This window comes from Ophidiomyces ophidiicola (genome assembly GCF_022830035.1).
Source record: "Ophidiomyces ophidiicola strain CBS 122913 chromosome Unknown scaffold_25, whole genome shotgun sequence".
In the NCBI taxonomy this organism is placed as follows: domain Eukaryota; kingdom Fungi; phylum Ascomycota; class Eurotiomycetes; order Onygenales; family Onygenaceae; genus Ophidiomyces; species Ophidiomyces ophidiicola.
The window spans coordinates 223056-235103 of NW_026054665.1; the positions used below are offsets into that span (position 1 = coordinate 223056).

The following is a 12048-nucleotide window of genomic DNA, read 5'->3' on the forward strand; positions in this document are numbered from 1 at the left end:
AAACAAATACCAAACTCTTATATTCAACAGCCTATCACCCACAAACAGACAGTCAGTCTGAAAGAACTAATCAAACAGTTGAAATTGCACTTACCCATCTTCTACTAAGCATTACAGATTCATTGCAATGGCACACACTTCTATCTGCATTGCAGAGATATCTAAATTCAGTCATAAATATCAGTACAAAAACATCAGCATATGAAATTCTCTATGACATATCACTCTCAACAGTACTGAACTGGCCACTGAATGATCAATCTCAATTCTCAGCAAGAGCTGATGCAGTTCTACTGCTTGATGAAGCAACAATGATAGCAAAACATTATTTCAATAAAAAGCATCTATACCCAGAATTTCAAGAAGATGATCAAGTTTATCTGCAACTTTGCAAAGAATATACCACATCACTCAGCAAACAACTGCAAAAATTCAGTGATCAATATGCAGAATCTTTTACTATCATAAAAAGAGTTGAAAAGTTAGTCTGTGAACTGAATCTGCTGGACACATGGAAAGTTCATAAAACAGTTAGTGTCATCCATTTAGAATCAGTCTCAAACCTACCAGATTTCTTTAAGTGAACAATCCAGTCTTCCTCACCTATACAAATTGATGGCCATGAGGAATATGAACTGGAACAGATTGTAGCAGAATGCACAAAAGGAAAAGACACTAAAGCACAAAAAGAATACTTAATGTGGTGAAAGAGCTATAAACCCCAAGAAGACTTCTGATTAAAAGAATCAGAACTAGTCAACACCAAAGAACTATTGCATGAATATAAATATGCAGACAAGCTTATATAAGTTATATACAACAACAACAACATAAACAACTCATGGATGCTAAGTGAACATATAATATTTTACTTCCCCTAAACATTCTTCATTCTACAATTCCATCTAACATAACATATTTTTCCTGACATTCTTCACTCAGTAAGCTTCACAGACACAGCTCTATCACAGATCACATTAACTGAATTTTCTTTGTATTCAAGCAACTGCTCACTCACTTTGTATCCAAGCAACTGCTCATTTCTTACTACCCAAGCTTATCCATTCTCTTCTACTCAAATTCTCCTTGTATCCAAGCAACTGGTCATTCTCTAATTCTCAAACATCTGCCCAGCATGAACATCCCATCAAATACTAATGCATTTCCAAAAATCTCTATTAGAGCACCAAAGCCCACAATTCTATCTGCACAAAAGACCCTCTCTCATGCCAAAGAATGACATAAACTCCAAGATCAATGTGAAATTTCAGAAGACAAGACAGATTTTCAAGCAGACTATATCTTATGATTCATATCTGAAAATGCTTGAGTCAGACTTCATTCTGCTAATGGATGGAATTTCCAGGGCTCTTTGTCACACAATTCTCTGCCAGCTGCACCAGAACCATGGCATCTTACTTAAATTAAGATAGAAATGATGATGGACACATGAAAGAATAAAATTATGACAAACAAGCATACAGAAAATAAAATCATCACATAAAATTGCAATGAATGGATTTGTATTTGTCTATCTGCTAGAGCATCTTTTTTTGAGCAGTGCAATTCAGTGAGACACAATATTGATGATGACCATGTTTAATATGATGAACCTTTCATAATCTTGCAACAACAAACAGCAGCCACTTTAGCCCTGCAAACTCAAGCTGAACTGATCAGAGCAGAAATCAACAGAAAATGTGAAGAAGAGATGATCAAGTGAAGAGAAAGTCAGATCATATAAAAGCAGAAATTTCTTCAATGTGAATGATTCAAAAATCATAATATCATAATTTGAGTGTCAGAAACAACAGACATGATAATCAATGAAGCAATCAATCATCTAGAGAATCTCTCTGAGAAGAACTTTCAAAAGAAATTGTCAGTTGAATATATCAGCTGACCAGAAAGACAAGAAATCTGAACAAAGAAATACAACATGAAAGCTTCAGAAGACATCTTCAACTCTTCTGAATCAGAGAATAACATTCTTGCATTTCTTGACAATGAATTGTCAACTAGCCCATGAACTGTCCAAACAAATAATGATTCCACCACATCCATGCCAAAGCAAAACTGCAATAAATGTAAAGCACTGAGCAATAAAGCCACACCATGCAAGAAAAACACCCCAGTCAAGCAAAAATTAACTCAAAAAAGTAAATGATTGCTCAAATCTGCTGAAAAGATCAATCCACAGAATGATATCTTGAAATGCAATACTATTACATTCTCAATGAATGATAACATATCATTCCCTACATTCTCTGACTATCATGCTAACAGTTCACTTGATTGGGGAACATCTAGAAGCCATCTATCATCAGAATCAGATGAAATGAAAGTGTCAATCTCAAATGCAGAAATAACATTAGCAATAGAAATATCAATACACAATGAATCAATGTCTCAACTACTACTGAACTCATCAAAAAACATCAATAGTGATCTCCCTGGTTTTAACAATCTCTTCTTCTGGAAGTAAGAGCTGGTATCACAACACTCTCAAGAAGAATAAGTACTTTATCTGCAAAACAGACAGTTTCCCATCTTTTATCTTTCCACAGACTTTTCAGCACTAAATGCTGATGACATTCTTACCACAGATGAACTAGACACAATAATCAAACAATCAGCAATATTAAGTGGATGAACAGCAACACTCATTAAGTACAAAAATGCTTGATATGCCATGATCACAGATCAATGTTTTGAATTCTTTCAATTCTTCTCTGAACAGTGAAAATTCAACATGCCAAAGCCAGAGAAACAACATCTAGTATCCCAAGCCCTCATTACATCAGTTGTTGATATCTACTTTAAAGAACTGTTAGACAAAGTTCAAAAAGATCATCAACAGCTATTATTGAGATCTATAAAATATGAACTCATTCACTTTCTCTGTTGATTCTCTGGAGAATTCATCCAAATACAACCCACTCACTGATCTTGACAATAGCAGTCATGTTCAATCACTCATCACAAAGAGTCATGTAACTATCAATGACCTCTAGACTGTGCAGAACAGCAAGAACTCTTCATTTAACTTTCATGCCCATGAAATAAAGTTCTAATAGCTGGGTGAAAGTGTTAGCAGAGTTTCAGATGTGGCCCAACTGCAGAATGAAAGCAATCAGAGTCAGTCAGTTCTGATGCAGATGACATTTGTGAGTATGCTGATGATGACTCAGATGAGTAAAATCTTTGATCACATATGTTAACACAGATGCCATCTGCTCAATCATGGAAGCAAGATTATCAATGCTGATGTTGTCAGTTAAACAGATTATATGAAAGCAACAGAAGAAGAGACTCTGACTCTGAAGAACTGTCAACTCTCAACAGACAAGATGCACTATTCAGTTCAACATTATGTGCTGAAGACTCTGACTATGAATCACTGCAATGTGGAAGAAGTCATTTCTTTCTAGCACACTGATCAGATTATTGACTCTTCATTTAAATGTATAGAACAACTTCAATTCATCACTCTGAATTCATTGCTGGATCAGTGAAGAAACAGACACTTAAAGACACTGAAGCAGTTGAAATACAATGTCAATCTTTTTGCACTCTGATAAATACTTATCTGACTTCAGCAGATGCTGAAGAGCATCTTTTAAGAATTGCAACTCTGTCTGAGAGAAACTCTCATCAAATAAACTATCTGTGAAACTATTGAAACTGATCTGCATACTGAACAGGCTTAAGTCATTCTTCTTCTTCAACTCAGACATAATGATATCTGAATTCAGACTATCAGAGCCACTGTTCTCACTGCACATAAGCAAATCTTCAACAAAATTCTGAACTTATCAGAGATTCAAAGCTGACTGATCAGCTGTCTGCCCAGCTTCACTAGCCTCATTGAATTCTTCACACTCAGTCAGATCACTGTTGGAGAAAATAATCATATCAATAGACAGTTTCAGATGTGCAGATGTAACAGACAAGCAACACTCAGATGTCAGCATATTGTCTCAATGTCATCTATCTTCTCAGACAACAGAGTAAGAGATCTCTGATGTCAGAGCACACTGAATTCTGACTGCTGATCAAGTGAGGAGCTGTTTGCTGGTGATCAGACTCAAGAATGTCTGGGAATTAAAGTGAAGAAAGACAGTGTGCAGTCATTTTGCTGAATGACTCTGAGTGAAAGAGTAAGACATTGAAGACAAATAACTGATCTGAGACTCAACAAAGATAACTATGAAAGTATTCTGACAATAAAATGTGAGCTGCATGGAGAGTGAACAGTTAAAGATGTTGAGCAGACTGTTTCAGAGATCCAAAATTTCACTAAGTTCAACATCTGATCAGAGAACTCTAACAAAATGCAAAAAATCAGCTCAGACCTTCCACAGAATGTGGCAGAAATTATCTGTAAGGATCTAGCTCCAAAGCTTATAATTACACTACACTACATTGGGGCTAGCCCATTTCTGACTCATCTGAAGTGGAAGGTCTGAGGGTATGAGGCAAATTGTAGATCTGAAGTTATAAAGGGAGCCCATAGTAACTCATATTGTATCAAGTTCTTGAAATCAGATATTCAATGTTGAGATTACCAGCTCAAATCGCAAATTCCAAATTTGTATGGGAATTCCAGAGTTCCTCCTATTTTTGTGAAAACTGGCTCAGACGCTGTGCTGGTCAGGCTCTGGCAGAATTACCAGAATGGGTTAGTTCAAAACACTAAATTCGCGCTAAAGAACCTTAGCAGCACGCGTCTGAGGGGATGAGGTAAGTACGGAGTATAGAGCGGGTGAAGCTCTCGAAGACACTAACAGGCTTGGCAAGGTCACGGGTGTGGTAAAAACTGCTGACATAATGCTGATAATTTGACAACAATTCGCCAAGCCAGATCTTCACGTGATTATCTAACCGCTTTCGGCCCAGGAGATCTCTTATTATATAAACCGCAATGCAATGCTTCGCCATCCATTTTCCACCATCATCTCACAATCGCGTTGCTGATCTCAAAAGGATACTTTAACATTTCTTCCTGGAAGACATATTCATATCTTCCTGTGCACACATATTAGAAGAGTCTCAAATTTGCTAGGGCGCGGCGAGTCTGCCACCTGTCAGAACAGTGCCCACAATACACGCGACAAGGAGGATTAGCAGCACCGTCTTAAGATACGCAGTATAACTACCGCGCGAAGGATATGAAACAGGTTTCCTGAGACGGATTGCTTCTTCACACCCTACAGTTCCCTGTTTATGTATTACTTTAGCAACATTCGATACCTGTAGACAGGGGATATCCTCGGTTTCCAGAATCAGCAAAACCCACAATTGCGACCTTCCAACACGCGTAGCTTCTTGATTAAATCTTTATTCATACATCATGGCTGGTGAGCATTTGTATCCCATTTGTATGAAAGGCGAAGACTTCGTGAAGTACTTCGCGATTTCCGGAGTCTTGTCACATATGTGAATTTACACTAACCTTTCCATAGAGGAGCCGCGACGGTCCGGCAGAGCGACCAAGGGCCAGCACAAAAACCTCGATATGCCCGAGCCGCCCCCCTCAAAACGAAAAGGCAAAACACAGGGCCAGAGAAAGCAGACATCAAGCGAGGCAACACCCCCCGCCGCCAATGAAGAGGAGGAAATAATTCGCTGTATCTGTGGCGAATATGAGGAGGAAGAAGATGTCGAACGCGACATGATTTGCTGCGATAAATGCTCTGCATGGCAACACAATGATTGCATGGGTCTTGCTTTCGCAAAAGGCGATGAGCCTGCAGAATATTTTTGTGAGCAATGCAAACCAGAAAATCACAAAATACTTCTCGAAAAAATGGCGTGTGGTGAGCGACCATGGGAGGAGGCAGCACAGAAGAGAGCTCAGGCTGCCGAAGAAAAGAAAACTAAGCGCAAGAAAGGCGGAAAGCGTGGAAGGAAGAGCAAAGCAAACGATATGAAATCTGAAATGAGTGACGCTGCTGCTAGTGGCGCCGCAACACCCATCCGAGAGACCGCAAACGCCAACAGCGAAGCTCAGAATACCTCTACAACAATCACTGGAAAACCCGAATCTCCCAGTGCCCAGAAAAGGAAATATTCGGACCAGGCAGATAGCGGGCTTCCTGAACCTGTAAGTTGATCCACGGCACTGCCTCAAGATCATGACTGATATACATATAGGGTCCTAAATCGAAACTTCAACGACTTTCATTTAGTAACACACCAGGTGCACCTCGGGAAGCGAAAGGTTCTCCCACACTAAGCAGAAAAGCCAGCGTGGCAGGAAGCCCTACTACACACGGGTCAAATACAAGCCATTCTCCTATTGACATAATTGGTGGTAGTATAGACCACTTATCCCAATCTAGGAAACCGGTTGCAAAAGCTTTAGTCAGGCTCTTTGTTGAACTGGCTGGAGTAGCCCAAGAGCAAGGGAAATTTGCAATACCGGGAGGAAAGACTAAGCAGAGCGTAGGAGAGGACTTGGGGATTGCCATCGAGCAAGCAATGTATCAAAATCTCTGCGCGGGGTCGGGAGAGCCTAATCAAACCTATAAACAGCAGCTGCGGACCATATTGTTCAATGTAAGGAAGAACCCTTCGTTACGTGATAGTCTGCTCGTAGGTCGTATTTCTCCCGATAGCTTCTCCAAAATGAGTACGCAAGATATGGCCAGTGAGGAATTGCGACAGAAAGACGATGAGATTAAACGTGAAGCAGAACGACAACATACTATCGTCCAGGACACCGGCCCACGCATCAGACGAACTCATAAAGGGGAAGAGTTTGTGGAATCTGACCCTCAATTCGTCGGGACCGAATCGGTCTTCTCTACCGCTATTGCTCGCCGAGATACCCTTGGAGATGCCGCAAGCCCTCGTGCCGGAAGTCCACAAGCAACACGAACAGGACCAGACACAGGCCAGCAGGACCAGAACCCTCCCCTTATTGATACCCGACACGGTGCTGGTGGTACCGGGAGATCAGCTTCTAGCGACTTCAACATCCAAAATGTTTGGTCAAGTGTCCAGTCCCCTGGGGCCGCTCCGCATCATGATGCACCGCAATTTGGACCTCCAGCATTCCCACACAACCATCTACCACCATCTCAAAACAACGTGCAGGCAGATGCTGAGATTGACAACTTACTGAAGGATGAAGAGCCGGAGTCTCCTCCATATTCACCCAAAGACTTTCCCGGGCCAGATATTATCTGGCGCGGGAAGGCTTTGATGGATGGCGTAGCCGGATTTTCTGCCACAGCACGATATGTTGGCGGTGCAGACCTTAGCGGGCGGGTTCCATGGTCCCAATTGGTTCCTCCTTCGCTGGTTATTGACGGCCGAATTGATTTTCAGCTAGCAACCAACTATCTTTGTGGGCTTCGATATAGCCACACGACAGATATCACTGTCATTGCCATTCCTCCACCAGATACCCCTGACGATATTGCCAATTTTAATAATTTATTCGACTACTTTGTTCGACGGCAACGATATGGTGTGGTAGGAAAACATCCACTTGCAACAGTAAAGGATACATATCTCATTCCAGTCGAGGCAGGTTCGGGCAAAAAGCCTGAATTCATGGAAATTCTCGAGAATAATACGATTGAGGACCCAACGCCAGAACGGCTATTACTCGTTGTTTTTGTTGTAAAAACAAATGCCCACCCATCCAATTCAACTCCTCAGGCTCCCTCAACAGCGGCTGGTGGATCAATGCCAGCCACACCAAGCACTGCCCGTCCTCAGTTCCAGTCTCCCATTAACACTGAACCAAAAGAACATTCACAAACGGCGCTGCATGCGCAAATGCACCCTCTCCCAACCCAGCCTCCAACTACCCAATTTCAACCCTCCCCATTACCGCTGGTTGGAAAAGCGGCCGCAACTCATGTTTTAGGCGAGCAGCTTGCTTCGACATCGACCATCGAAGAAGTGTTAAAACACGCCCCAAATGCGGATATCGCTCAATTCAACGTCATTGCAGAGATAATATCAGGCAATCCAACCGCTGCAATGAGCTATGAACAGTTAATGAATGCCCTAATGGATAAGACAAATGGAGCCATGTGATAACCCTGGATTATTTAAGCTGTCAAAGCCTTTACCTTTTTTCCTCTGTAATTTCTATGCAGAAAAATTTCTTGTCCCGATGGACGTTTATCTGTCATGCTGAAACAAAATACTACAATGGGTGGGATGCATTCAACAGGCCTTTTTCTCATTAGTGTTCGATAGTATTATCATTAACAAGCAACAATTACTAGAAAAATTCTGTACTCCACTTGCATTGACTAATTGGACTTCTGAAAAATGTATTTTATCACCTGAGTTTTCACTTCAACTTGCTCTGGTTGCTGGACTACTTTATATGTTAGAATGTGAGCAACCTCGAATTTCAATTGTCAAAGGCCATGAGTAAAAGTTCCGCTTAATGGAACTATTCTTCTTCTGTAAATGGTAGACAGTTGAAGACCATCACAAGAACTCTCAAATGAAATCTCGAGTATTAGAACTCACAAAGACTGACTCTCTCGTGAATCTCACACGAACTGAAGGCTTTGGAGTAGATATTAAAAAGAAAAGCTACCTAATGGCAAGATAATGACACCGAGACGCCTGCGCTATGCTCTTTCCACCTAACGAAAGGAATCAAAATCACCATCTGCCTCCGTATCCACCACCACCTCTTCGCCTTCCATATCCCCCACCGCTTCCACCTCCACCACGATAAGATCGCCCTCCATAGCCTCCACCTGCTCTCGAGCCCCATCCGCTATCCTCGTATCCCTGATCCCGACTGGGCATTCCGTCATCGTGTCTCATGGGCGGTGCCCCCTTTAATTCCTTCTGCAATATGCCATATGTTTCTCGCATTTTGGCATACCCAAGGTGCATTTTACCAAAGAAATGGTCTGCAAGACGACGGTCGTTATCGAGCCGACTAAGGTATGCACCGCATACATCGCAGACTTGGAGCTTCTGGTGGCCCGAGGGCCCAGAGGTATCAGAAAGAGCCTTTAAATCTCTTTCATATGTATCTTTCTGATGTTTCGCTTGTCTAATCTTGTGGAATTCCGTGACCGCGAGTGAGACAGACCCAAGTTCTCCGAGTATGCTGACTTCATCAAGTCCGTTGTTGATTGTTTTATTTAGCTCGGATATTTGTCGTAGCTGCAATATTTATATTAATATATGAAGGATCAGATAAATATAAAAAATAGATATATTACATACGAGATTGTTGGTCTGCCTTATCTCATCTGGCGTTTTCTCTAGGCGGCGCTGCGCAGAATCGATTCTGCGATTGCATTCGTCAATGTACTTTTGCATATCACGCATATAATCATATTCAAATCCCCATTTAGCTTTTTCATGCGACGATGCAGTTTCATATTCCGTTTTAAGGCCTTCATTATGAATCTTGGGGCAAGGTCCAAGATCCTGTTTTGTATTCGTGAAAAGATCGTGGGGGCATGTGCCCACCAAATACGATCGACATAGCTTTGGATCAGTGATGGAGAGCTGAGAATTTCTCCCAGAGCCGCCGGTACCGATGAGCTGGTCGGCTAGACAAAACAACATTAGAGATATACGATAAGTCCCCATCGAATACTCACCTCCCATCAGCTGCTCCAGAAGCTTGCGCTGCTCTGCGGCCATCTTAAAACAGTGCTCCTCCTAGCCACGCAAATAGCAATCTAATAGATAGGACTGTCAGAAATGAATCAGTAGCGCAACTGACCCAGCTATTCAAGGGGCGGGCTGCGTTGAGTGCTACTTATTAACATTTGCTAGGTTTGGTCCATTTTTTCGACGAGTTAGGTTAGTTTGCGCTTAACTAACTAACTAACTAACTAGTTAGCCGCGCTGACTTGCGGAGCAGCCGCAGGATGGAAGCGCGACACCACTGCAACCAATAATGGTTCCTCACTCAGGCAGTTAATCAAACCAAGTCCCTTTCAAGATAGCAGTACTTCCTCTGAGGCCAGCAGCCAGCATGTTGCAATGACTCCTATTTCATTTCCCCGGTTTTTTACGGTCGTTGTATGGCTTTTGTTTTCTAATGTGGCATTTGCGCTCTCGGACTACGCGGAGCAGCTTCTCCTCCAACCTCTTCCTCCTTCGTCGCTGCTAGCTTCATTTAGCTTCCGAAGTAATGAGTCAATTGAAGCATTTCAACAGCAGAATTTTAGATATTTTCCGCGCTCTTTAGGGCAGATTCTCCAACACGCACATACGACAGAGCTGCATCTGCGCTTTACCACCGGCAGATGGGACGCGGAAAGCTGGGGCGAGCGCCCATGGCGTGGCTTCAAAGAAGGTGGGACTGGCGTTGAACTTTGGGCATGGATCGAGGCTGAAACCGAGAATTTGTACGCTTTGCTGAACACCCTACCTTCATTCCAATACCTGACCTTTTCCTTCCTCTTAAATTAGGGCATTCGCGAAATGGCTCACACTTACACAATCTCTTTCTGGCTTATTCTGTGCCTCGTTAAACTTTGTTGATTCGACGCGAACGACCAAACCACATCTTACATTTCAACCAAGAGGAACCCATTCGACTCCAAAACAACGTTTGCATCTACTTCATGGCACTTTACCAGGAGAAGTCATTTGCACGGAGAATCTGACGCCTTTTTTGAAACTACTCCCTTGTAAAGGGAAAGCAGGAATCTCAAGCTTGCTAGATGGCCATAGACTCTTCGATGCAGCATGGCAAAGCATGTCCATCGACTTTTTGCCTGTCTGTTCTAGTGGCGGCAGAGAATGCCACATTGAGATTGAGCAGTCTGTAGATATGGTATTGGACATTGATAGGTCAAAAAGACCTAGAGGCAAGCTCTTTCTATCTCCTCTCAGCTGTCTAGATATACTTGCTTATTTCTCCTATAGATAACCCTATTCCACGTCCTGTTTCCGTGGCACAGCTTATATGTGATCAGTCTAAAGCCCATCACGAAGAAGATACGTGCTATCCCGTAGCTTCCACAGCCGCAAAGGAATGGAGCCTAGTGGGAATTTTCGGCCGTGCAATCCCAACGCCATGTCCATTATCGCAAGACGAGGCCCGTACTGTTTGTATAAAGGTGCCGGCAGAACTGGAGGTCCTTACAACTGCCGGTGCCTTTGAGATGAAAAATCCGGATGGTCTTTCTCGTTGCTATACTCTCCTAGGAGATATCCCATTTAATCTTCAACTTCCAGCTCAAGAATGGAACCTCCAGGTTCCCTTGACAGAGCCAGTACTACACGCTGAGAGAACAATGATCGGCCATGGCCAAGAACATGGTGGCTTAAGGTCTATTTTGACCAACCCTTCGAATACCACAGCTGTTGATTTTGTTTACTTTGAAACTCTTCCTTGGTACATGAAACCCTATATTCATACCATGAAAACAAAAATAAAAAACCAAAGTGGAGAAACATATGACGTACCACCTGGGGATATTATTAAAGATGTATTTTACCGACCAGGAGTCGATCGGAAACGTGGAACCCAACTGGAGCTTGTCATGTCTATACCAGCTAGATCGACGGTGACTCTTATCTACGAATTTGAGAAAGCCATCCTTCGATACACTGAATACCCTCCCGATGCCAACCGGGGGTTTAACGTGGTGCCGGCCGTGATAAGGATTCTTCACAACGGACTCGACACTATCCATCCCGTATCTTCCCCGATATATCTTCGCACCACCAGCTTGCTCCTTCCTTTACCTACCCCAGACTTTAGTATGCCGTACAATGTCATTATTCTCACTAGTACGGTTATAGCATTGGCTTTTGGAAATATATTTAACCTTCTTGTTCGTCGATTCGTTGGTGCAGAGGAAGCACCTCCATCAGGCCTCAGAGGGATTGTTCAAGGTGGTATTCTGGTCTTGAAAGACAAATTCCAAGAGAAAAAAAGAAAAACTGAATAGATTTTCACTCAATCCTTTTCTACCTTCGCACCTTAGCTTTGAACTAACTCAATCTACATTCCACTTATTCGCTTCATCTCTATACCCTTTTTCCATGACCCACATTGCAATGTTTCTGATAAATTGATTTGGGATA

General features: G+C 42.3%; 3 protein-coding genes across 3 annotated transcripts; 2 read left to right on the forward strand and 1 right to left on the reverse strand.

The window, feature by feature from the left end:
- Window positions 1-5353: 5353 nt before the first annotated feature.
- BYE1 (Transcription factor bye1) lies at window positions 5354-8055 on the forward strand (the record flags this gene model as incomplete). Its single annotated transcript, XM_049254310.1, has 3 exons — window positions 5354-5360; window positions 5466-6106; window positions 6157-8055. 3 exons carry the CDS (start codon window positions 5354-5356, stop codon window positions 8053-8055), a joined length of 2547 nt encoding a protein of 848 aa, XP_049106780.1.
- A 585-nt stretch (window positions 8056-8640) lies between these two features.
- Window positions 8641-9645, reverse strand: LUC7 (splicing factor; the record flags this gene model as incomplete). The annotated part of the gene is made up of 3 exons (XM_049254311.1): window positions 8641-9156; window positions 9220-9551; window positions 9603-9645. 3 exons carry the CDS (start codon window positions 9643-9645, stop codon window positions 8641-8643), a joined length of 891 nt encoding a protein of 296 aa, XP_049106781.1.
- Window positions 9646-9990: 345 nt separating this feature from the next.
- On the forward strand, window positions 9991-11912 carry GPI16 (Subunit of the glycosylphosphatidylinositol transamidase complex-like protein; the record flags this gene model as incomplete). Its single annotated transcript, XM_049254312.1, has 3 exons — window positions 9991-10358; window positions 10423-10823; window positions 10882-11912. The coding sequence occupies 3 exons, from the start codon at window positions 9991-9993 to the stop codon at window positions 11910-11912; spliced, it is 1800 nt and encodes a 599-aa protein (XP_049106782.1).
- Between the last annotated feature and the right edge of the window lie 136 nt (window positions 11913-12048).